The 26,804-nt window shown below is 43.7% G+C and overlaps 1 protein-coding gene across 2 annotated transcripts in view; it reads right to left on the bottom strand.

The window, feature by feature from the left end:
• LOC148034881 (uncharacterized) overlaps nucleotides 1-25,168 on the bottom strand; it is a 120,344-nt gene extending 95,176 nt beyond the window's left edge. The window contains exon 1 of one of the 2 annotated variants that reach the window (XM_087680585.1): nucleotides 24,913-25,168. In XM_087680585.1, coding sequence (XP_087536711.1) covers nucleotides 24,913-25,052 — 140 coding nt within the window. In that variant the 5' untranslated portion in view covers nucleotides 25,053-25,168. The remainder of the gene's footprint in view (nucleotides 1-24,912) is intronic. The other variant, XM_087680586.1, reaches the window with a different exon arrangement.
• Nucleotides 25,169-26,804: the final 1,636 nt, after the last annotated feature.

Raw genomic sequence — 26,804 nt, 5'->3', positions numbered from 1 at the left:
TAGCCTTTGCTTTCGCTGCTATATCCCATAAAGATGCATTTTACAGCCTTGTTGTCCAACTTCTTTCGAAGTACCTGTGGAATATGGGCATATGCAAGACACCCAAAAGTACGGAAGTGGCCAACAGAAGGTTTGCGGCTGTGCCAAGCCTCAAAAGGTGTGACGGTTTTCAAGGCCTTGGTAGGGCATCTGTTCAAAATGTGGCAAGCGCACATGACGGCTTCCATCCAAAAACTATGAGGCAAACTCTTTGCCTTCAGCATACATCTGGCCATCTCCATGAGTGACCGATTTTTCCTCTCTGCTACCCCATTCTGCTGTGGAGTATATGCAGTAGTGTACTGATGGATAATGCCCTTCTGCTGCAAATAAGAATTCAGCATAGAGGACATGTATTCCCCCCCTCGGTCCGAACGGAGAGTCTTAATCTTGCAACCAGACTGAGTTTCCACAAGTGCACTGAAAGCCAAAAATGCATCATACACTTCTGACTTCTTTTTCAAGCAGTAGACCCAGCAAAAACGTGTAAAGTCATCAATAAATGCTACAAAATAGTAACAACCACCCAATGACTGTGTCTGCATGGGCCCACAAACATCCGAATGCACAAGCTGCAATCTGGCTGTTGCTCTAAAAGCAACATCACGGGGAAAAGAGAAACGATGCATTTTCCCCAAAATGCAACCCTCGCATAAATGCTCAGGAGGTCTCTCCAAGAGAGGTAATCCATCCAACATCTGAGTACGCTGTAATAGCATCAAGCTGCCATAGTTTACATGCCCTAAACGAGCATGCCATAACTCTGCCTCTAACATAGCAGGAGTAAGAGTGGATGTCAAATATGCAGACTGATCTACCGAAAGAGCATCCAACTCATATAACCCATGACACAGAGAACCTGTCAAGACCAATGTCATGTGTTCCTTGTCACGGACCATGCAACGGTCATCATCAAAGGTTACCTGCAAACCACAACGTGCCATAGAAGAAATGGAAAGCAGATTCTTCTTAATGCCAGGCACATACAAAGCATCCTGTAGGCGGAGAATAGAGCCATCAATGGCTGTAAGCTGAATCTCCCCAATACCACGAACAGGGTATGATGCATTATTAGCACACTGAACAGACTTCCCAACGGGAGGTGCACCAAGAGAAGCAAACAAATCTCTACGAGATGTGATATGCCGTGAAGCACCACTGTCAAAGAACCAAGTGTCAGCATCTTCTGTAGAGCTAAATGCTCTATCAGCCCAAGAGACATCATAACTGCAAGTGTAAAAACAATAGTCCCTGGCTGCAACAAAGGACGCGGACTCGCTAGCAGTGGAAGGAGCTGCAGAAACAGACATCCCTGACTCCTTCTTCTTCTCTTTGGCGATGCGCTTCCTGCACTCAGTGATATAGTGGCCAGGCTTCTTGCAGTAATGGCATTTTCCTTTCTTGGCTTGCGTGCCCCCCTGTTTCTGACTTGTCTGTGAAGTGTTACTACTACCAGAACTCTGCGAAGCATTTTTCCCTTGGCTGTTTTTACCCTTCTGCCTTGACATAAAAGCCTGCTCAGAGGCTATACCATCCACACCACTGTTCCGTCTAGTTTGCTCCTCCTCTAGAAGCAAACTGACAAGCTGAATGAAAGTGATGGGCTCTTTCGAAATCCTCATAGTGAGGTTCAAGGCAGTATGAAAAGCCAAGTAAGAGGGAGGCAGTGAATTCAATGTCGTAGAAATCAGCTGCGCATCTGAGTAGTACTCATCCACATTCATGAGTTGCTCCCGCAAGTCCTGAATTTTGTTGAGATGATCCTGCATAGAATCACCCTCATTCATCTTTAGAGTCTCTAGCTCTTTCTTCAAGAAAGAGATGCGAGTCTCATTCTTTCCTGCAAACATCTGCTCCAATGTCAACCAAGCTTCTTGTGAAGAAGCTGCTGAACGAATATGAGGAATGATAGAACGCTGAACTGCCAATGCAATCAGCGACATAGCCTGTGCATCCCGTGTATCCCAAGCTTTCTGAGCTGCAGTTCTTGGGGGAAGTGGCTGAGCGGGCTGAGGTGGAGGGGGCTGAGGTTGCCCTCTTGCACGTCCTCCTGGAGGAGGAGTAGCGGGAGCCACAACTCCCGGTCGTGCTTCCTCTCCACTGACATAATCCCACAAATTTTTGGCCACTAATACATTCTTCATCATGAAAGACCAAAGGGAATAATTGTTCCCATCCAATCGGTCTTCCTTGGACACATAGGTGAATACATCTCCTCCCTGATTTGCCATTATTTCCCAAAAGGCAATAGAGCAATGTCAATGCAGTACGGGCTGGAAATCTGCAAATTTCCAGAAATTGCAGCAAACACAAGTCTGCAATTAATGTGCAAAGGGTACTCTGTCAAAAAAAACTGTCACTGATGCACGCTTCCCAAGGTGCAATTAGTGCTCAGCAGCACTAAAACATCAAAAGCCCCAAAATTTTCTGCCCAAAATTTCTGTCACAAATGTCTGTTACAAAAGCCCCAAAATGTGCATTCAATGTGTCACAGACAGACACAGCACGTTTCCCAATGCTGAAAACTGAACCTGCTGCTGCTGCACGAATCCCTGTGTGGAAATAAAAAATGCAGAAATGTTACCTCTACAGGTCGAAGACGGGCATGGATCCCGAGACTAGCACGAATCTCGAGGTTGCGCGTCAGAGGCGGCGGCGCCTTAGGGTACTGCACAAATGGCGGACTCCACGGGAGGTGGCGCTGGCTGAGCTGGCGCCTGCCGGAAGCAGAGTGCAGAGGCGACGGCCCTGCACAGGTGGCGTGTAGGTACAGGCGTGCAGGTCCAGGGGCGCAGCAGGGGACAGAGGCGGCGTCAGGCTGAGCAGGTGGCGGGCGCTCAGACGGAGCTGCGCACAGGTGGCAGCGACCTCTGTAGGTGGCGTGCAGCTGGCGGAGTTGGCGGGGCTGCAGGCGACACACAGGAGGTGACAGGGTCACAGGATGTGACGGGCACAGGCGGCAGAGGCAGGAGCTCTGATAGACAGGTGGCGGGTGGCCTTTAGCAGTGACGTGGCGCTGAGTGACTGATGACCTGATGACGGGCAGGACTGAGCTGCAAGTGACGTGGCTGCTGACGAAGGTACAGGCTGCACGTGCTGTACCAGACAGGTACTGACGAGCTGTCAGTGCTGACGCAAGTCCTCGGGAACCGAACAGAGCTGCTGACCAGCTCTGATACCAAATGTCAGATGGGAGAGGATCGAGGTGCAGCTGAAGTGCAGTAGACAGTGTGAGAGTGAGAGACAGAGTTGAGCACGATACCCAATGCAATAGTACTGAATAGAGTGTTAGCTGAAAGTACAAATGATAACCCTTATACCTTAGGGTTATAAGGGGCTGTTCACACCCGAACACAGTAAGTGCCCGTAAGTGTGCACCACAAGCACATACAAAATAGTACACATAATCTGGGGGAAAAAACCTCTCCTACCGAGAGTAAAAAGTGCCCCAGTGTCCTAGTGATCACCCGCACACTCCCATATGAGCGTAGGCGTAAGTAAGGCGTGTGAGATACCCAACAACTTTGGTATGGACAATCTAATTGAAACATGCCCCTAGGATCCAACTAGGAGAGTGAGCTACGGGCAGCAGAAAGGAAAGTGAACATGGAGTGAATAGAGAAGGATTTTGAACAACTAGGGAGTCTTTATCAAGGATTTGGACAGAGATAGTCCACACTCTCCATGGGAGATGGGAAAGGATGTAGGGCAGCTCTAAGAGGATGAGGAAGAAAAGAGAAGCTTTCCTACAGATTTGGGATTCGGACACCATCTTTCATACTACCCCTCAGCTGGTGCCTACCAGATTGATTGTTCACATAACTGTTGTCTTTTTTATGCACTTAGTTACTCTTCACAGAGTTCCTCGTACTTTGTATCTACCTCTACCTCAAGGGGGATTTTTCTCCGAGGTGTTATTAATAGATTTCTCTTTTCTTTTGAGTGTGTGTGTTTTTTTTTTTGGGGGGGGGAGACACATTGAAAGAAATGCAAGAGAGAGAAGGAACAAACTAGCAAAAGACTGAATACAAGGCTGCAACAATCAGCCACAACATGCAGCATGTAGTGTCAATGTGGGCACTGGATGGGAACGAGAGGATGAGACAAGAATGAGGAGGGCTCGCTGAATGACCACTGGATGATAAGTCAATGGAGTGAGGGGACAAGCTGCCTATAAAATTGAAGCCATAACTAGTATACTAGCTAGCCAGGCCCAAAATATGGATGCCTAGGTCAATTTGCTCAAATGACAAAATGTCCACTGTGCTAGAAATGAAATGCACTAGTGTCACCTCCAAAGTGTCTAGGACTAATAAAATGACAAACAAACACAATGTCATAGCTCCCAATGTCCCCATCTAACTCAAATTGAGGCTCATAGGCAAAAGTTGATCAAACATGGTAAATATGACTGCTAACTACTTTTTCACATCCTAGATATGGTGGAAGGCCAAAGCAGATGGAATGGATTCGAGGGTGTTAGGAGGAGTGCCATTGCCAATGAAGTTCATCAATGATGAATGCCAAGCAAGGAGTAAGACCATGTCTCCAAATGAAAGTGCAATCCAATGGTAGGCGACCATAGGTCAATCAAAGTGGAGAGGCCTCAAATAGATCACTCTAGAAAAGCCCAATCAAGAATAGGTGAGCCAAGATTTGACCCAACTAACAAATGATAGCAAGGAGTTATCAAAGGTGTCGTAATTTGCCAGAGAAGAACAACATGGATCGACGGCCATGGGATGGCTATCAAGCAGCAGGGGATGGTGGCTTGATGACAACACAAAGAGGCTACTAAAGGAAAGGCTCATAGAATATTGCAATGCGTGAAGAATCTCCTCTCACAATCCTTGAAATGCCTCTCTAGAACACAAAGGGCAAGGGAATCCACAACTACATCTCCTTTATCGTCCCCCCTCTCAAAGGGATGGAGGGTATGAGAAAACCACCGAAGGAGATGGTGAGGGATAGGGTAGAACCTATGGGATGGGTGGGTAGTGCACAAATGGGAACCAATGTGGCAATGGAAAACTCCCTTGAAGGGCCCTTAACTCTGGAAGGGGAATGGAGCCTATATAGCTGCCTCTCCCGCCAAAATATCACAAGAATGGCTCCTAAGGAAGAATCCTCAATAACTATGGCCTACTTGGTGAAGACAACTTGAGTACGAAGTCATGTAAGGCCATGCGATAAGAGAAGATGGAAGCCCAAGTCCGATAGATGTAGGACTTCCAATACAGAGCTCAAAGATGGTTGGTTGGGCTCATGGATATGAATAAACACTGACTCAGCAATATGTCTGGCCCGAAAAAAATGCACAAATCTCTACAATATTTGTGTCCCAGACACATGCTAGAACTGAGATTGCCTGCCCGGGCAACAAGCTCCTTCCAGAGAAATAAATTTAAATAAAAAATCCTTTTTACCCTAATTCTCAAAGTCGACCTGGACTGTCAGGTAGCTACTGCCTGACTTGGCGAGCTGGCTGGTGGCGCAGAGCGAATTGGAGTGGGTGGGTGGGCAGACTGGAGCAGAGGGGCAGCCTAGAGTAGACGGGGAGCATGGAGCAGACGGGCGGCGCTGTCAGCAGCGCACTGAGCAAGCATGAGGCAGGAGACAGCAAGTTGAATCAGTCGTGCAGGAGCTGGCAACGCCTGAGGCGCAGCTGGCATAGTTAACAGGTGGCAGCGGCTGTCTCTGGTGGCAACACCGAAGGCTTCAGTGCTAGCAGACAACCTGGTGGTGGCTAGTGGCAGTGTAGACAGCTGCTTGCAGACAGAGACAACAGCTTACCAAGCTAAAGCTGGAGTTGGAGCTCTGAGTAGAGACTGAGCTGACCTGAGCTCTCATACCAAATGTGAGAGGAAGAACAGATTGAAGCTCAGCTGAGAGTACAGTTGGCAATGTAGAGTGTGAGAGCATGACACCCAATGCAATAATCTGAAGTGTAAGGTGCAAGTACGAAGTAGAACCCTTAAACCTTAGGGTTGTAAGAGGGTGTTCACACCCGAAGAGTGTGAAACATGATAAGTGCCTGAAACTGTGTAAAATAGGCACATAAAATAAAAGAAATAAATTTGGGGGGAAAAAACCTCTCGTACAAAGAGTAAAAAGTGCCCCAATGTCCTATTGAAGATCACCGACACTCCTCTGTGAGCATAGGTGTGAGTCGAACTCAACAAATCTTACCAAGGGATGCAAGCTCATCCCGAATCTCCTCTCTCTTATCGATGTGGTCCTTCATCCTAAGCAAATTTGCAACTAAGAGTTATTGAAGCTTCAACTTAAGAGTCATGCAAAGCCCAAACTTTTGGACCTAGTAAAGAGATGCCAATCCGGTCTAGACTTCTACTACAATGTGAATACATCGTACATGCATGAGCATAGAATCTATAAAACTCAAAAAGAGAAAATAGTGGCCTTTGAAGTTGAGCCAATCCCATAAAGCTATTGAGTCCATAATTGCTCCTATATGGGAATCAACAGTGAGTCGAAAATAGGGATTGTCACAAAATCCTAGAGGTCAAAGGTGTCAACGATGCACTCAACTTTGCACTACCATTGGAAGTAGTTCGTCCCTTCCAACTTTTCAAAGACAAGAAGAGAGGGCAAGATAGGAACCTACACAAGGGATGCCATAATGGCCAATCGTGGACTAGTGGCCACAAGAGTTGGAACATGGATATAATGATATGATGGTGGTCCGGAAGTAATCACAGTCTCTCCTTCAGTGTGAGTCGCCCATTACTATGTCGATCTCAATGGTCTTCACATGGTCCTCACAATCACAATTGTGTGAATGCCAGTTTTCTCGGTCTCACTCCTCACTTCAACAATCCTCACCATCCTGCCACTCAACCCCCAATCATACTAGTTTGCCATCTATATCCTTCAAGAATCTTGAAAAACCACACACACACAAGAATGTTGCTCTGCTGATGGGGAAAACAACATGGAAAGTGAGACTTCAAGCGTGGTCAGGGCACGTCAAGCTGCTGTATAGAAGGTTTGATGATGTCAATACCGAAGAATGGGGGATACCTACAAAAATATGCTAGGGTTTGGATAGAGAAAACACAGCGTGTATGACCATGACTAAAATACAATAACTCAGATAGTAGCACAAACTTCCACTGGAGATGGATCTCAAGTGCTATAACCACCAATCGGAGCTGAGAGTGTGCTGAAAAAGTGCTGAATGCTGGTCACCTGAGGCTGTAGACAGCAAGGCAACAACAGAGGAGAGGTGCACTGGTGAAAGCAGGCAGCAAAACAGCCAAACGCAGTTGTCCCAACTATCCCAGGTGGTGAGATGGCTGCAAAAGATGCAAACTTAGGCAGAGGAAGTCTTAGAGAAAAGGAAACAGCTGACAATGGCAATAGGACTGTAAACGTGGGTGTATGGGGACCTCCTGGCAACAAGTGGCAGTAGTCAACAACAAATGGTAGGTGGTTGATGGCTGAAACCTACACTTAGGAGTGAGAAACCTGCACACAGCGATAAGGCTGAATGGTGGGCAATCAGCCTATTTATAGATGCAAAAGGATCCTCCCAAATTAGGGTTTTGCTTATGGGATATAGAGACTCTCTAGGACCGCACATCATTTAATGAAACTTTTGTTAATTTACATGTTTTGGAGCTGTTTCAAAGACCTAATTAGTTTATAATCCATTTTTAGCTCAACAGCCCTCCTCAGGCTAACAACTGGGACCTGAAAGGGACTGTAAGAAAAAGCTCAAGCCCATTTGTACTCCAAGGCGTCCCACCCCAATAGTAGCCAAGGCATTGGACAAAGGGTGCATGTCGGCTGCCCAATGGCCTACCAAGGCTACAGAGGCAATTGTTATCAAACCACAGGAACCCATGTGATCCCCCCCGAGAGGCCAAGGCATTAGACATGCAAAGGTAGATGGACTCCCATTGTAACTTCTTTTTTGGGGTTTTGGAGAAGATCGCTTTTGCACCTTATCAAGTAACTATACCCTATGGAGAGAATGGAAAAATAGATATATATATATTGTGGGTGTCGATAGCAAGGAAAAGGGATGAAGAAAAATTGTGAGGTGGTAGTAAAGAACCGTGGATGGAGATAGCTCAAGATCCGCCCAAGTATACCCTGCACGATGAGATGCATAGAGTGATGTTGCATGATGAGAATACACATACAGCAAGTGCCATCTGTACAATGTCCCTCATGGGGAATTTGTTTGCTTGCTCAAGCACCCTTTTACAAAGGTGATGATGATCATGCAATGAAAAGGAGAAGGCATAACAGGGAAGGGAAGCATGTGTCAAAGACAAGTGCCGAAACTTGTAGGATATTAAGAAAGAGTAGGAACCCCTCTCAACCTAGATGTCGAAGCCAAAGAAGGAAGAGAAGCTTGATGTTGATCTTCATGTGGTGCCAAGAACCATGATGAAGGATGAAGATGGGAATGAAGCACTATAACTGGAAGAGCAAGATAGAAGTCACCACCATGATAGCATAGAGAGAGGTTGCAATAGAAAAGCAAATCTCCTAGGAAGGTGAAACTACAAAAGGAATGGTGCGCACCCATGTCTCTAGCCCAGGAAGGACCGATGCACACTTGCACGTTAGCCCTACACTAAAATATACAACCCTACAAGAGATCAAAATCTACAAAGCAAAGGTTAGTAGTAAGATGCATCAAAGAAAAACAAGACAAAACAAAATAAAGCCAACAAAAGAAGATGTGCAATGAGAGTGCATATTAGAATGAAGCCGAAGACAAAAGAAAAAAACCTAAGAACAAAGTATCCTATGGGCCCAATGTATAAGCCTAAGGAGCTAGACGTCTAGAGGGTGCTAACCTAGAGTAACCTAAGGTGCCTAGAGAGATACTAGCCTAAGAATGTGACAATTAGCACGCTCTTCCATTAACAAATCTGTGCCAATGAAACGCATGATGAGGTGGGGAAGTAGTCCTAGATAAAGGTATAAGGGGAGATTTCGGAATAGATGCAAAGAGTTCTATGGGAGAGCAGCCAACAAACCAATCAGCTACTTCTTCAAGGGTAGTAAAAGATATGGACTGCTAAGGCTATCTATGTGCCACATGTCCAACAGCAAGTGTGCGAAAAAAAGCAAATGGGATAGTAGTAGGAGGCATAGCCCCACTAGACTGTCCAACAGGAGTGGATGTAGTTGTAGCATTCTATTGTGGTTTCTTGGGTGGGAGACCCTCGCCTTAGTACGACACTCCTCATCTACATGAGCCACAGTGTATGCAAAACCTATTCTTTTTAGAGAGTTTCTCCCAAATGGGTTTAATTTCTTTGTTTCCATATGAGGAAGGAGTGCCACCCTTGTTTTGAGTTGCCTTCGCATCTTGTGAGATCTTGCCACCTCCAATTTTCCCTTGTGAAGAAAAGGCAACCAAACCCCTCTTGAAATAGGAATGTAAGGAGGACTTATTGTGGACTTGATCGTGCAATCTTACATAACACAAAGCTTATTGAAAAAGAATGTAACCCGATCACCATCTAACTTTGGTGAGCCAATAGTGCAAACTCAGCCAACAAGTAACCACCAATATTCAACCAACTTGACTTTCAAATCATCCCCTTTCTTAATGGAAAACTCTTGAAGCTCAAAATCGAGAATGATACGTCAAGTGAGATCTGTTATGGGAGCACTAGAGTGTGCTCAAGAGACTAGACTAGATGCAAGATTTGTTACAAGAATTTTGATTACAGGATAATCCCACGTAGAGCCACAAGGTACAATGATAACTTAACAAGATACAGAAAATTCCACAACCTAGGACTGTAGGTATAGACAACAAGACTCGATTGGATATGAACGATCCCACAAACTGGGACCATAGGTATGGATACAAGATATCAGAATTACAAGATCTCCCTCGACAGGGATAAACAAGATACAAGACAATACTAGACGAGATCAAGTACTACGGGATTACAAGGTGACAAGACAACAGCAAGAGTACAATGGAAGACGGCAAGACTAGATACCACGACTAGACAAGAATTAGAACTGGAACTTAAAGTTACTTGGAGGTCTCGACTCCTTGAGCTCCCAAGACTAGCACTGGCAAGACTGAGAAGCTCTATAGTGAGCCCCTCCTTTTATAGGTATTGGAGGATAGCTAAAGATGTTCTAGAATGTTCAATGATGACATCATCAATGATGCAGGTGATGAACGACATATCTTCTAGAAGGTTTTATGGTGACATGGCAAGGGTGGGTTCGCATGGTTGGCTCGAGGATGTCCCATTAAGGGTGTGTTCTCATGGGGTGTAGATTTATACAGGATGAGCAAGAATTAATCCGTACACTTGATCATGGCATGTCCGTGACATCACCCCCTCCTCTACCAATGCGTTCCACAAGGAGTGGCTTGGTGGTTTGGTTCAAGTTTCATTGGATTCCTCTTATGAAATTCTTTAACTTTGAGAGATGCTCTTTGGAGATATTCTACAAGTTCCCAAGTGCGATCATTGATGTCATATCCTTTCTAGTGAACAAGGTATTTCAATCAACCTCGAGAGATCCTCGAGTCTAAGACATGCTCGACCTCAAATTCTTCATAATCTTCAATCTCGACAAGTGGTGGGGGATTAGATCTCTTCCCCCTCAATGGTAAGCTGTGGTATGGCTTGAGCAAGAAAACGTAGAAGACTAGGTGGATCTTCATGGTGCTAAGGAGTTAGAGTTGATAAGCAACTAGGCTGAACTTGGCTATGATAGTGAAGGGTCCAAATCTCTAGTGGTCTAGCTTGTTAGAGGGCCTTGTTATCTGAAGATTATACCTGAGTAACCATGATGCTAGATGTTGAAGATGATACTGGTCCGCATAGTACTTGTACTAATTCTAAGCCTTTTTGGATTTGTTACTTGAGTTCTTGGTTATATTTGCTAGATGTTGAGCTTTATCTCGGGCGGTGGGGTTCTTTACTTGATTGGAGAGATGTACATCCATCCTTGGATACTTGCCATAGTTTGCAAAGGAGTTTGCTTAGTAGATACATGGATATTATTATTATAAGCAAACTCTGCAAAGAAAAAGAGCTCAAACCAATCATTCTAATGGTAGTTGATGGTGCAGTGGAGATATTGTTTCAAGACTTGATTTACCTATTCTGTTTGACCATCAGTCTATGGATGATTGGTTGTGGATAACTTAACTTGGACTCCAAGGAGATTGCAAAGGCTCTTCCAAAAACTAGATATGAATTGGGAAACCCCATTGTTGGCAATGTTGTCTAGGGGTCTATGTAATTCGAAAATGTATTTGAGGAAAAGTCTGGCAATAGCTACACCTGTGACGGTCTTTGTGGTAGGGATGAAATGTGCCATTTTTGTGAACCTATCCACCATAACAAAAATAGAGTCATATTTGTCTAATTTGGGCGGATCTGTTATGAAATCCATGGACAGAGAAGACCAGGGCGGCACTGGACTGGGCAAGGGTTGCAAGAGGCCATGTGGTTTGTGACGAGGTACCTTGGCCCTGTTGCAGGTATCACATGATTTTATATATTCCTTAACTTCTTTCCACATTTGGGGCCACCAAAAATCTCTTAAAATAAGCTCTAAGGTCTTATTAACTCAAAAGTATCCTACTGCTGGGGTGTTATAGCATTATTGGATTACCTTGAGTCTCAGCTTTCCTAGAGGGATATAAAGTAGATCCTTATAGTGTAACGATCCATTAATTTCCTGAAACTCACAAACATCATTTCCTTTTCCCTCTTGATTTTTTCTCTTGACATTGTTGGCCAAATAATCATGCGGGAGGGGGCTTCATGGATTAACCGGATCAAGGTAGGGTCATCTTGGTGACAACTCGAGATGGTTGCTAGCCGGAGGTGCTCTAGCTTGAGTAGTATTGCTCATTGCTGATCAAAAGCTTCTTCTCACTTCTTAGGTGCCAGGTAGAATCTTTTTGATACAGTATCTGATTGGCATTGTTGACGTCCTGGGCAATAGGTGATGACAAAGTCAAACCTAAATAAGAAGTTACTCAAGAGGAATTGTCTTCAATTGAGAATGCGGGTTGTCATAAAGTATTCTAGATTTTTGTGATCTGTATAGACGATAACTTTATGGGCTGCACCCTCTAGATGATGACACCAAGTATCAAAGGCATCTACAATGGCAAGTGTTGTGCTAAGAAATGCACTTAGCCACTTAAACAGCCCCAAAACATACTTATTTTAGGCTTATTTTAGCCAAAACCCTAAAACGGGGAGCGGATCGAGAAAGTTAAGCGGGAGAGGATCTAGAACCCTAATTTTCTATAAATTGGCAGCCAGCCCTCCACTCTTTTAGACTCTCGTTTTTGCAAGTTTCAAGTGTTATCAGCTTGCTGCCCACACCCCATTCACGGGGACATCTCAACCCTTGCTGTCCATCAATGTTCCCTACAGTCTGGCGCCTGTTTCCAGCCCTCCACACGCTGGTTGCTGTTGTTTCTGCCTGGCGACTGACTGCTGTTCATCTGCACTGCTGTTGTACAGCCTGCCACGCTAGCAAACTGTTGCATTTGTAGACTCCAGCTGCCGCCCTGACAGTTTTCTCTCTCCTGTCTGCAGTCGTTGCAGTCTTTCTCTCTCCTGCAAGCTGTCATGCCTGCATTTTCAGTTTTTCTCTCTCCTACAGGCTCCGTTTTTAGTATTTCTCTCCTGCAGGCTGTCCTGCCTGCGTTTTCAGTCTTTCTCTCTCTTGCAAGCTGTCCTGCCTGCGTTTTCAGTCTTTCTCTCTCCTGCAGGCTCCGTTTTTAGTCTTTCTCTCTCCTCACTACTGTTTGCATCAGATCCAGCTTCTAACTGTTGTGTTTGCTGGTGTTCGACATCTGGAGGCTGCCTTGCTGCGATTGGATCCGTTCGGAGTACGACACACTCTCTAGCTCATTACCCCTGCCCTGATCCTAGAGATACAAGAGTTTGAGGTTCAGTATTCGTTCACTACATAGTGTAAATGAACAAAAAGAATCTGCACCTCATACACCTCACTTTCAAAACCCACCCATCCCACCACATTCTTCTGTTGCTTCACCACTTCCATTTACACCATTTACATTTCCATTTCAGACACCTCATGTCGCACCGCACATCACACCGGGGGGTTATGGAAACATAGGCATATCCTTTAGGACCTCATCCTTCCCTCAACCAGGTGGTGTTCCACCTACCTCATACACACTTTCGGGATCATTGCAGCCTGGGTATCCCACTCAATCTCTCCCGAGTGTGGATCAGTTGCCTCCACAGTTTGCCTCCATGGCATTGCCTAGTGGACCTTCTGGTCATAATGCTGTGTCCTAGCCTGACTTTGGGCAAGGCTTCTATGTCCCAGTGCCTCCACCTACACCGGCACCAACATTCATGTTCCCGTGCCTCCGCATCAATCGGCACTCATTGGACACTCACAGCCTACTTCTGCCTACCCAATTCTTCCCCCTCCTTCTTACTCTTATCAGACACTCTCACCTCCACCATCTTTCCCACCATCATCTTACTCCACCCACCCGACACCTCATGGTTCTAGCTCATCTTCTGCCAAGAATGCATTTAATGACAAGACTCGTTTTAACGGGTCAAACTTTACTACTTGGTCGAATTTGATGAGACATGTCCTTGATTCACAAAACCTATGGAATCTAGTGCAACGGTTGGAACCCCAACCCGATCCCGCATTTGTTCCATACGAGGTCATCCGCTCATGGAAGGCTAGGAATGCCTCCGCTATTGTCGAGCTGATGTAGGGCTTATTGCCAGAATTTCATTCTCAGCTTCAGCATTTTGACTTAGTGTCAGAGCAATGGGCACACTTGACTGACCGCTATGAGACTCGAGATAGAACGCGTCGTATTAATCTTAACCATGAGCTTCAACTTTTCAAAATCACTGACCGGGATGACTTGAAAGTCAAGTTGGCTGAGAATCGGCGTCTCCTCACTGAATTCTCCACTATGGGGACTCCCAAGTCCTCTGACGAGATCAGGTCACATTGTTCCTAAATAAACTCCCCAAGAAATACTTCAATTTTGTGGAAGGAATAGTTTCAAAGCTTACCATGCCTACATTCTATGAATTTGAGTGTAAGCTATTGCGTTACGCACGGTTGTTCGATCAGTTTCATATGAATTTCTCTTCAAAGGGGACTCTTCTTGCTCATTCTCAGAAAGGGCAACAAGGGAAGGGCAAACCAAACCAAACCTCCACTCAAAATCAAAATCAAACTCAAAAGCTAAATCAATCTGGGGATTCTCAAGGAAACTCCCAGTCACAACTCAAATCTGGGTGGAATGTACCTAAAAAGAATAGGTATTGTCAACATTGTCAAAAGGTTGGCCATTTTGACGACGAGTGTCGATCAAAGGCACGAGGCACAGCACCAAAACCTAAGTCTCAGACCCCCGCCCCTCAGTCGGGCAACCCCCAACAAGGGAGGCACGTGACTCTCCCACAGTTGTCTACTGCGACAACCCGAGTGCCATTGCCCTTGCTGGCAATCTACTCATCACACCACGGACACGGCATGTGGAAGTCCACTTCCACTTTTCCAAAGAGCAGGTTGAGCTAGGCACTATTCGCCTAGAGTTTATACCTTCATCAAATTATTTTGCAGATATCTTGACCAAAGCGGTCAACCGGCCGGTTCTTCAGTACCTGCTATCTAGGATCGGCTTGGGTACACTCTCCCCTACTTCTTCAGCTTGAAAGAGAGAGGATGCTTCCCTCTTGCATTACCTTCCAGTTTGAGAGGGGGCGGCTCTTACTCTTGATCGTGACAGTGATGATGCTTACATTCTTTTAGACATTACATTCACTTATTCTTTTGTATTGTATTATGGACATTTGCAACTTTATCTGCACTATCAGGATGACCTGATTGTAAAAGGGCACTTGGACAAGTGAACACTTCCCCTGCGAGGGCACTGTCCCAGTGGCACCATTGCATAGCATATTGCATGAGCATGACATCTCGCATCTCCCTTTGCATTACCCTATGCATTGGCATTCTGTTCATGTCAACATGCATCTGTACGCATTATCCCTTTTCCGTCTTTTGGAGTGGTCGACTCTAGGATCCACCATATTCGTAGCATAACACATGGCAGTTCTCCTAAAGGCAGTTTCCCTACCCTTGCTTGCTTGCTTGCTTTGCTTGTCTTGCTAAGCCCACCTTTTTTTTTTTTTTTTGCCCCTCACATATTCAACACATGATTGGCACATACACTCACTTTTATCATCCTTAGGCACTTATCCTCGTTAGTGCGAGGGATTGGCTTGCTAGTTTTGTGAATAATTTGGATTTAAAACTCTTTTTATCTTTTCCTATCTGTCACTTAATCGGCCGCTGCCCCTATATTACTTACTTTTCAAAAAAAAAAACCAAAAAAAAAAAACAAACAAGTCCATTGTTGATTCCATCCGCCTTTGTAGGCCTTGGTAGGCCCTTGGGCAGCCGACAAGCACCCTTGGTCTGATGTCCTTACCTCTTTGGGGTGATCACTTGGGCTCCCTTGGTAAGATATCCATCGCCTTTGTAGTCTTGGAAGGCCACTGGGCAGCCAACCTGCACCTTTTGTCCGATGCCCTAGCTACTTTGGGTGGGACGCCTTGGGGTAAATCAAAATTTAGGCTAGCCTACTTTTCTCGCCCTATTTTGGGCCTGAGAGGGGGTATTGTGCTAAAAATGCACTTAGCCACTTAAACAGCCCCAAAACATACTTATTTTAGGCTTATTTTAGCCAAAACCCTAAAACAGGAAGCAGATCGAGAAAGTTAAGTGGGAGAGGATCTAGAATCCTAATTTTCTATAAATTGGCAGCCAGCCCTCCACTCTTTTACAATCTCGTTTTTGCAGGTTTCAGGTGTTATCAGCTTGCTGTCCACACTCCGTTCGCGGAGGACATCTCAGCCCTTGCTATCCATCACTGTTCCCTACAGTCTGGCGCCTATTTCCAGCCCTCCACATGCCGATTGCTGTTGTTTCTGCCTGGCGGCTGACTGTTGTTCATCTGCACTGCTGTCGTACAGCCTACCACGCCAGCAAACTGCTGCGTTTGCAGGCTCCAGCTACCGCCCTGACAGTTTTCTCTCTCCTGTTTGCAATCGCTGCAGTCTTTCTCTCTCCTGCAGGCTATCCTGCCTGCGTTTTCAGTTTTTCTCTCCTGCAAGCTCCGTTTTTAGTATTTCTCTCTCATGCAGACTGTCCTGCCTGCGTTTTCAGTCTTTCTCTCTCCTGCAAGCTGTCCTACCTGCGTTTTTGTCTCTCTCTCCTGCAGGCTCCGTTTTTAGTCTTTCTCTCTCCTACAGGCTGTCATGCCTGCGTTTTTAGTCTTTCTCTCTCCTACAGGCTGTCCTACCTGCGTATTCAATCTTTCTCTCTCCTGCAGGCTCCGTTTTTAGTCTTTCTCTCTCATGCAGGCTGTCCTGCTTTTTAGTCTTTCTCTCTCCTGCAAGCTCCGTTTTTAGTCTTTCTCTCTCCTCACTACTGTCTGCATCAGATCCAGCTTCTCACTGCTATGTTTGTTGGTGTTCGACATCCGGAGGCTACCTTGCTATGATTCGGGATCCGTTTGGAGTACGACACACTCTCCAACTCATTATCCCTACCCTGATCCTAGAGATACAGAAGTTCGAGGTTCAGTATTCATTTACTACAGTGTTTTTGCTACATGAGCATCGTATTATTAGTAATCATATCATTTTATTTATTCACTGTGTTCATTGTCTCTGAGTTACTCTAACCCTAACCCTAACTGTGTTCTTTTTATCAGTCTGTGCTTTGTCATACGGTTTCTGTTTATGTTTCTGTGTTAGGGTATTTTTCTTTACAGCAAGGAGTTCTTTGTCATGGATCTCATAGTTTCTCTCTGAAGGAGAGAACTTCCTTGAGTGGAATAAATTGGATTCATATGGCAATCTTCTCCATGCTAACACAAGATGGCTCCTAAGGCATAGTTTGATGCATCGGTCTTCAAGAAAAATGGCTTGGTAGGATCTAGGTGGACTAGGATTGGGGCGGTGGTGAAAGCGATCTTTAGGGTCTAGAAGGCCTTCTCAACTTCCAGCGTCGTCCATTAGAACTTTGAGTTTCCTATGAGTGTGGTGAGTGGTATGACTATCTTTGAGTAATCCTTGATAAATATCTTGTAGAAGTTGGCAAAGCTAAGGAAACATTGGACATCGTGAACACGTGGGTGTCTACCAGTCAAGAATAGTCTCGATCTTCTTGGGATCCATGAAGATTTCTCTCAGGGAGACATTATACCCCAAGAATTCCATTTCTATCTAATAGAAAAAACACTCCTCAAGTTTTACAGATAGTCCTTTTTCTCTGAGATTTTCCAAAACTAATTTTACGTGATGCTCATGCTCCTTTGGATCTTTTGAGAATATCAAGATATCATCCAAGTATATAACTACAAAATCATCTAGATACTCTCAGAAGATATCATTCATCATATGTTGAAACACTGTAGAAGCATTGGTGAGACCGAATGGCATAACAACATACTCAAAGTGACCATACCTTGTGCAGAAGGCTGTCTTCCGTTCATCTCCTTCTCTAATCCATACAAGTGTAAGCCCCTCATAGATCGATCTTTGTGAAGATCTTAGCCTTTCCAAGAGCTCTGGTATATATCAATTCTTGACTGTTATCTTATTGAGTCCTCAATAATCCACACATTCGAAGTGACTCGTCTTTCTTCTTCACGAACAGAATTGGGGCTTCAGCAGGAGACTTCGAGTGCCTAATGAACCCCTTGGCTAAGATCTCATCGATGTTCTTGCGTAGTTCAACTAGTTTATCAAGAGATAGCCTATAGAGGGACCCAAAAGGTGGTTGAGCCCTCTTATGCAATTCTATAGCACAACCATATGATCTGTATTCAAGCAAGAGATCTGCATTCTTTTTTTCAAAGACATCTCGTCATTCTTGATACCGGCTTGGTAGCTTGACTGACTCATCCTTACTAGATTCTTGAGCTGGTATATGATATATCATATAGGTCAATTCTTGCCTTGTTGTGTACATAAAGGCTTTGGCTCCTAGATATACCGACTGAAACCATCCTTCCTCCTCAGATAGGGTAGTAAATAACCTGATTAAGTACTATTTACAACAATTAACAAATTCACAAAATTGAAATGCACACTTTACCATATAATCTTGGACATTGGACAACCTATTGGCCCCAACACTGGCACCCTTTCGGTATTTATTTAACTTAATTGAAGAAGAAGTTGATGTACAATGGGATTCTCCCAAACCTTTTAGTATCCCAACTTCCCTTGCTGTCCAAAATGACCAGCAAGTCTTTGGCCAGTCGATTGGCCTTCAGGCGCTTTGATAGAGATAGAAAATGCTCCAAATTCGTTGATTTTTTTGCACAGCCTTGCATGGGCATTTTTGACAAGTGGCAACCTTCCCAAATGGTTTTTCTAGCATTATCCATAAATAAATATTAATTTTCACTTTATAATTATTTCAGTGTCCTGAAAAATAATCTGACTGATCAATAATTAAATTGGCTAGACAACTTCCATTCCCGAGTGTCTCTGCACCATCTTTGACCATCAGATTGGCGTTAGGTACCATTAAATGCCACTTCCCTGGTGTCACCAACTAACACTTATGGCCAAATGAATGACCTAGGCCAACAACTAGCACCAGATACCACCAAGTACCTGTGCGGCATAACTTATAGCAACTTTTGCCTTTGACATCCTGTGATTTCCTCCGGTCTCGAGCTCGTAAATTTACTCTAATCCCAGTTACACCTCACATATGCGACATTTACTTAAACATGTGATTAAAAATTAATCCACATATTAAGTGAGGTTTCAAAAATGCATGTCCTCATGACACCAGCTTTCCTTGATTTTTGTGACGTGTAATCTTTTGCTTAATCCAATCAATTTCTAAATTGTGTTTCTTTAGCCAAGGCATCCCAAGGATGATTGGATTTGTGGGACTGGATATAACATTAAAGCATACACGAGATTTGTGATCGCCATGATTTACTATGGGTGGTCGGGTTTCCTTGGTAATATCTCCAGATGCTAGAGATCTTCCATCTATGACTTCAACTGTTGCAAGATTGGTCTTTTGGAGTACTGGAATCTGGTATCTATTCACAAAGCTATCATCAATGAAACATGCAGAGGCCTGGGAGTCGACCAGGGCTTTGAGGGAAAGGGTCTTTCTCAACAAAATCATCTGGGCTGTGACACAAAAAGTTTCCATGGGTGTGGCTGGGATGGCTGGGATCAAGAGACCCTTTCTTATGTCAAGGTCCACTTGTACAATCTCATTTACAACCGGACATCCTCGTTTTCTTACTCGAGAATGGTTGCAGCAACTCTTAGGGTTCTTGCCCTCTTATTTGGGCAATTTAGGACAATGTGTCCACGATTTCCACAATATAGGCATAGATGATTCTCTCTTCATCTTTGCTTTTCTTGTGGGATCAAGGGCTAGAATTTGATATTATCTATTTGTGTCGGTTCGGGCTTGGTTTCTTCTCTGATTGGGGCTGGGTTCCATTGGCAAGGCCTTAATTCTTCTCACTTTTCTTGCTTCTTCTCGAACAATCTATTATCACACTAGATGGCTTGCATGATATAATTGTTGAGTATTTTTGGCTCAGGCATAGTGAGCATGAGGTCCTTGATGTCATCTCGAAGACACCATCTAAATTGGCTAATAAAATAATCCTCATACTAAGTGAGATCACAAATTAATTGCCTAAATTCAGATGCATAAGCAAAGGTAGAGGGGTTACCTTGTCATAGCTTCCAAATTTTTGTTTCTGCTACTCGACCACTGTCTACATCTCCAAATGTGGAAGTGAGCTCGCAAAGAAGTGCCTCATAGTTATGAAGTATTTGCATATTCTTTTCCAAGATTGGGGCGAACCATGATAAAGCTTGACCACAAACTCTTGTTAGGGATTGATAAACACAGAATCATCTGATCACTTCCTCTATTGTTCTACAAGTCTTGGATCCAATCTTGCATCTCTTGAAGCGCAAGGCCTAGATGCATAGGAGGATGTTCTATTTGAAGTTGCGCTTGTCGTTCATTTAAGTCTTGATTTTGTTGTTGGAGATTTTGAAGGGAGACTACGATTATTTCAAGGGTTGCCTCCATGGTGCTCAGTAGGGCTAGAAAGTAATCTTGCCAAACTGTTATGGAAGCACTAGACTATGCTTGAGAGACTAGACTAGATACAAGATTTATTACAAGAATTTTGATTACAAGGTAATCCCACGTAGGGACACAAGATACAATGACAACTTAACAAGATACGGAAAATCCCACAACCTAGGATCGTAGGTATAGACAACAAGACTCGATAGGATATGAAGGATTCCACAACTTGGAACTATAGGTCTGAATACAAGATATCAAAATTACAAGATCTCTCTCAATAGAGATGAACAAGACACAAGACTATACTAGACAAGATCTCGTACTACAAGATTACAAGGTGACAAGACAACAGGAGTACAGTGAAAGACAAGACAAGACTAGATACCAAGATACAAGATATCAGAATTACAAGATCTCTCTCAACGGAGATGAACAAGACACAAGACTGTACTAGACAAGATCTCGTATTACAAGATTACAAGGTGACAAGACAATAGGAGTACAATGAAAGACAAGACAAGACTAGATACCATGACTAGACAAAAACTAGAACTGGAACTCGAAGTTACTTACTTGGAGGTCTTGACTCCTTGAGCTCCCAAGACTAGCCCCCTCCTTTTATAGGTTGGAGGGCAACTAAGGATTTTCTAGAATATTCCATAATGGCATCATCGATGATGCAAGAGATGACATGGCATATCTTCCAAGAGGTTCTATGATGACATGGCAAGGCTGGGTTCGCGTGGTTGGCTCGAGGATGTCCTGTTAAGGGTGCGTTCGCATGGGGTGTGGATTCATATGGTATAAGCAAGAATTAATCCATGCACTTGATCATGGCATATCTGTGACAAGATCTCACACCCCAAAGCAATCAATAAGATTACTCCATCACTCAAATGTGAGGAAAAGTTGATGTAATCGAGATTGGAACTCAAAAAGCAACACCTGCATTACCTGAACATTGGTTGTGGCATTGCCGGCTCTCCATCGACGAATGTGATCAGGGTGAGCCAATTGAGAATGCAGCATAGGCTCTAGACCAATGATGAGCTCCCAAAGACCTTGAGATTTAAGCACTTGTTGCATGACGTTCAACCAAGTGATGAAATCCAACCCATTAAAATGAATCTTATCCATGAAGGCATTCTTGGTCATAACAACAGGAGTGGTAGTACCATAGGATAGGAAAGGTGGAAAAGGTAGATAGGCTGGGGATGGAGCACCCTTGGAAATTAATCCCGCAGTGTCCACCATGCATACGTGAAGTATGCACAATGGATCCAAAATGGGAATGGACTAACTAGGCATGGACATGGTGACCGCACAAATAGCCCATGGAGAAGAAATAGGGACGCATGGAGCAAAGGATGAAAATCCCTACATTGGAGTGACCCATGGAGTATATGACGATGCACCATAAGCAAAGGATGAAAATCCTTGTGTCCAAGAGGTCGATAGATAAGGAGGCAGGGTATCTCAGGGAAATGAGGGGGATATCCACCATCACTGCCGTCCTATAGTAAAAGGACATGTTCATGTGCAGGAATATGAAAGGCACAATGTTAAAGGGTGGTATTCCCCCTAATGATATATCACAGTGCAAAGTGGCATTCATCTAAGGATAGGTACCATGGGGGTATAGAGAAAGAGAAGGAACTAGGAGCAGAGATGGGAGATCCAACTCCCGATGTGCTAGATGCAGAAGTGAAGTGTAATCCTAAAGTACCAAATGCAAAAGAAAGAGATTTAGGAGATATCAATGGTAGAGGAGGGAAGTGTGAAGTGCCAACTCCTTGCTCAAAGGAAACAAAAGATACAATTCCAAATATACCTATAGATGTATATTTGTGTCTAGAGCCTCCTCGATTCAAATTGACATACTAAAAATTATATAGAGCCCGCATACCAAAAGGAGAAACAATGGAGGGTTATGATTCATATGACTCAAAGGGGTTATATGAACCTGACACTAGGCCTGGTTGAGATGAAGAAGATGGTTTGCCAATCGTCTCAAATGCCATATGTCCTACTCCTCTCTCCAAAGAGGAATCCCACAGTCCATGACCAACAGCACAGCAGCCATAGACTGAAAACCCACGTGTAGAATGGCTGGAGATCAGGTCACCCAACTATGTAGGGGGCTGTGGACAGCAAGGGCACCATCCCAAGAAGCTCCACAAACTAAGGTATCATCCTGGTATGGCTGTACAGTATGGGTGATGAGAGGATTGAATGAGAGCTAGTTGGAATGAAGGATTCGGGATGCACAAATACAAGGTTATAGAGGATTCAAGGGGGTACATTTGTCCTACTATCAAAAAAAAGCCATTTATTTTTTATTTTTGCACAATTTCTTTTTGGGGCTTCTTTTAGGAGACTAAATTAAGGTTAATGCACCATAATTATGACCGAGTGCAAACCCTAGTATTGGTGGCTCAACATCTTGGCACCTTAGTTGACTTCAGCTCCTCCTCCACCTCCAACATGGTTTGAAAGGGGGTTGCTTTTCTCATATGATACGTTTAGGTTTTGGCTTGTCTTCGACATCGACATCGCTTTCAGTTTGTACCCATGCATTCATTCTCACATTGTAAATGGTCACTTGGGCAACTGAGCAATTCCCCTACGAGGTCATTGTCCAAGAAACCCTACCTCATGAGCATGCCCCTTATTATATTCCTTTTGCATCATAGCATTGTGTTTCGTAATTTAGGTGCTTGGGCTTATGAAACCTTGCATTTGTGGCCATCTTTCCATCCAAAAACTCATACATTGTGTAGCATGTTCCCTTTTACCTCATCAAGTGGAGAATTGTGGCCTTCCTTGCTCACCCCAAATCTCAAACAACTACCCTACTCTTTGTAGCATATTTTCATTAGCAACAACGTTCATAGTGATCTTGTATTGTAGTTTCGTTTTTGTATGAGCTAATGGGCCAAGTCAAACATTCAAAAAAGAGAAAATAAAATAAAAGCTAAGATGCATAACAGAGTTGGCATTGCCTTTGCAATCATGGAAAGGCCCTTGGGCACTCCATTGTGGCACTCTTGGTTCGATGTCTTGGTTTCACTATGTTGGACATTTTGGGCACTCAAAAGAAGATATTCACCACACATGCAATCCTAGTAAAACCCCGGGCAGTACTTTGTGGCAACTGTGGTCGAATGCCTTGGGACTGTTTGGGGTCCCACGTCTTAGGTTGGGGTACAAAGTCTGCTTTTCCTCCCCCTTAAAACCTGTTTTGGCCTATTGAGCTATCTCAGAATTAACCCAAAAGATAATCTCATATTATTGGTAAGTTCCTTCACCTCTCTTATGGCTCCAAAAGGAAATCCTCATGAAATTGAATCGATCACAAAACTTCAGAATATTCTATAAAAGAGATTGTGGGGATTGCCACATTCATGATGAATCCCAGTTTACTTTTGTCTTCATATCACTCACTCAGAATGATTCATCACTTTGGTCTCATGTTCCACACCAGCCCTCCATCTCTCCTTGCCATCATCTTATTGCTGCCACGCCTCTCCTCTCCTACATTTGGATTCCAGTGTTGGCACCCTATGGGTTTGGGTCAAACGCCAGCCCCTCCTATTGTCTTCATTGTCCTCACATCTGCCTCGCATCCTCCACAGCCATCTGTACGCACCATCAATTGTCAACAGAGAGCTGCATTTTGGCTCCTGCTGCCATATCCATCATCCATAGCTGCATGGCTCTGCCGGTCCATGTCAAAGGCATTACTGCATTCTGCTACTGCCTGGCATCTTTTCAGCCTCAGCAACCCTTTTTCTAGTAGGAATTGCTGCATTTTGGCTCTCTTACTGCCTTCATAGATGCCTTGCATCTCTTACTCATCATCCAGCATTGAGCATAGTTGGTTTGCTGCACCATTATGCATCAAAGTATGTCACACTCTCCTTCATCCCCAATCCGCCCCCACAAGAAACTGTAGCTGTCAGACAGCCCTTGTATCACACCTAGCGCACTCAGTCTGCTCATCTCAGTGTTCATCATCTTTCTTTCTTAGTTTGCATTCTTTCCTGAGTTCATTTGTTAGTCATGTCCGTACACTCTTTGTGTTTTCTCTGCAAACCCTAGCATATCCTCACACTTCACTACCTTGCAGTTCAGTAATCTCTTCTGAGTAGGCATTGCAGAGAGAAAAGAGGCTGCTACGTGGAATGGAGATGGAACATTGGACTGCTGCAACTCATCTGTTTTGATCTGGATAATTGTACACATCCTCCCAAGAAATTCACGGTCTCACTCTTGAAGCTTTCAAGGCCACCCTAAAGTAGTTGATGCTGAACTCTCGACCGCATCTCTGTTGATAGTGGAAACTCTTTTGAATGGTGTAGTATATGTTGAAAATTGCACGGAGTACATAACTCGAGGAGACATATCACCGACATTCAATTCCCATGACTCTGGCGCTAGGTCTTGCCTGTACAAGAATCTCTGTACCTGTTTGAAATGCTGGACTGTTTATGCAGAGCAATGAATGGAGCTAACACATATGTACATATACAGAAGAGATGACATGTAGACGCACCGCACAAGAGAATGCATAAAACTTAAATGCATTAGATGGATCATTTAATTTGGCAAAACTATCCAATGCGTATTGATCGCGCATACAATTATGTTGCTGTGCATACAATTATATGTGGCAGGAAACCAATTCAAAGTAAGAAGAGAGATTCTACAGACAAGTCAGGGTGCTGAAGGCAAGTAGCTTGCGCCAAAAACCAGGCCAATTCGTTGAGAAAAGGGCGTTGTGAATCAGAATGTTGTTCTCTGTGGAGACGCACGACCTCCTTCACAATCTCACGAAGGATCCCAGGTTCCATAACTAACCTGAGTAACCTCTCTCTCTCTCTCTCAGCCCTTCTCTCGGAGATCGTGATCTTCTGTTCGTATCAGAAAACCAGGAAGGTGGTGAATGCATGCAAACACATGAAAGCCCTGATTTGACACCTCAAAGTCGTGCATCTTTAACATCTAATTCAGCCATAAGGACCTCCAGCAAATGTACATACAATTATATCTTCTACTATATATGACAATGATAAAAGCATGTTAGAAGGGCAAATTGCAATTTATGATTGCGTACCATAGAGTAAACGTATTTGACTTTTTGACAAACAATTATGATATTTTAATACATTGTGCACCAACAATTAATACACAAGCTAATACCCTTGAGGTTGTGATATACTAGCAATTAACACACAAGCTCATACAATTGAGGTTGTGAATTCAAGTAAGTGCATCATTTGGTTGGAACTTCGACACTAATGTTCACATGGTATGTTTGTATAAGTTTGTGCTCTTGCCCACTAAAGTGCTTGATTGGTCCTCCTTGGTGATTTGGTAGAGTCATAGAAGGAAGAACTTAAAATTTTCCATATACAAGCATGAGCTCTCTATTCATTTTCACATTTCTTATAGGTAGGGTTTTTGGGGTGGGTAGCCTCAACCCTTGGCCTCTCTCTAAGTCCACTTACAATGCCCATACTAGGCATTCATAGCTTACCCATGAGATATTGACATGTATGCATATGATTTTTCTATTTAGCCTACAAAATATTATACATGTTGCGAATATTTTAGATTAACTCTTAAATGCAATGGACTAGTCTCAATGAAAAACAAATAGAGATAGAAATAAGAGGCATCCAGACCTTAAATGTCCCCGAAAATTATCTTGCTTATGGTAGCTACTTTTGTGGAGACTTATGAAAGTGTTGCTTAACTCTTGGCACCCCTAGCAGACTTACTTCACACTTTTGACTCCAACAATCATTATTCAACTATTACTTTTAGCAATTCTTGATTTACCAATTCCTAAATGTGATTAGCATTCTCTCCCTCCTAGATAAGCACTAATTTGTTATTGACACTCATTATCGAAGGTAGTGCGTTGCACCACAAACTACAGATGTGGAATGTTAAGACTTCAATGGTGTAGTTGGATGGAGGAGGAATGGTTCTTGTTATTAATGGTGTAACTCATGATAATGAAGGTGAGGAATGTGTTTGGCCTTCTTAGTTAAATGATGGTTTGGGCGGTGGTGGATGACAAGATGTTGGCAAAAGATTGTGTTGTCGAACATCATCCACACACTTTACTAGTGAATATATCCCCTAATGGTAAGGACTTGATGTGTTAGGAAGAAGAATTTGCTCAATGTAGAAGGATGAAGAACTAGGTTCTTGATGTAGAGATGAAGATCCAATGTTCTTGACAAGCTTTGGTACTTGCAATGAAAACCTTGCATGCAATCAAATCCTAAGGGGGGTGCTAGTCTTTTGTGCATAGGATACTAGGAGATGAAACTAATACTAAACAAGTCTTAACGCTCTAACTTCCTTGGTATATCCATACTTGAGGACTATGTATTGTAGTGTAATTAATTTGTAAGTGCATGTGTTTACATTAGTCTAACACATAAGTAGAAGACAACTGTTGTGGCTAATTTTGATTGAATGACATTATAGTAGCAAGGATGGTTTACATGATAGAGAGATAGAAAATGTTGTAATTATTGAGAAAACTAGATCCCTAAGAAGATTGTAAGTAGGTCAAAGGTTGGATGGAT

The sequence above is a fragment of the Lygodium microphyllum genome, chromosome 6, assembly GCF_053477565.2.
Source record: "Lygodium microphyllum isolate KBCC chromosome 6, Lygodium_microphyllum_v1.1.10, whole genome shotgun sequence".
Classification (NCBI taxonomy): Eukaryota; Viridiplantae; Streptophyta; class Polypodiopsida; order Schizaeales; family Lygodiaceae; genus Lygodium; species Lygodium microphyllum.
This window is presented reverse-complemented; position numbering and strand designations above follow the sequence as displayed.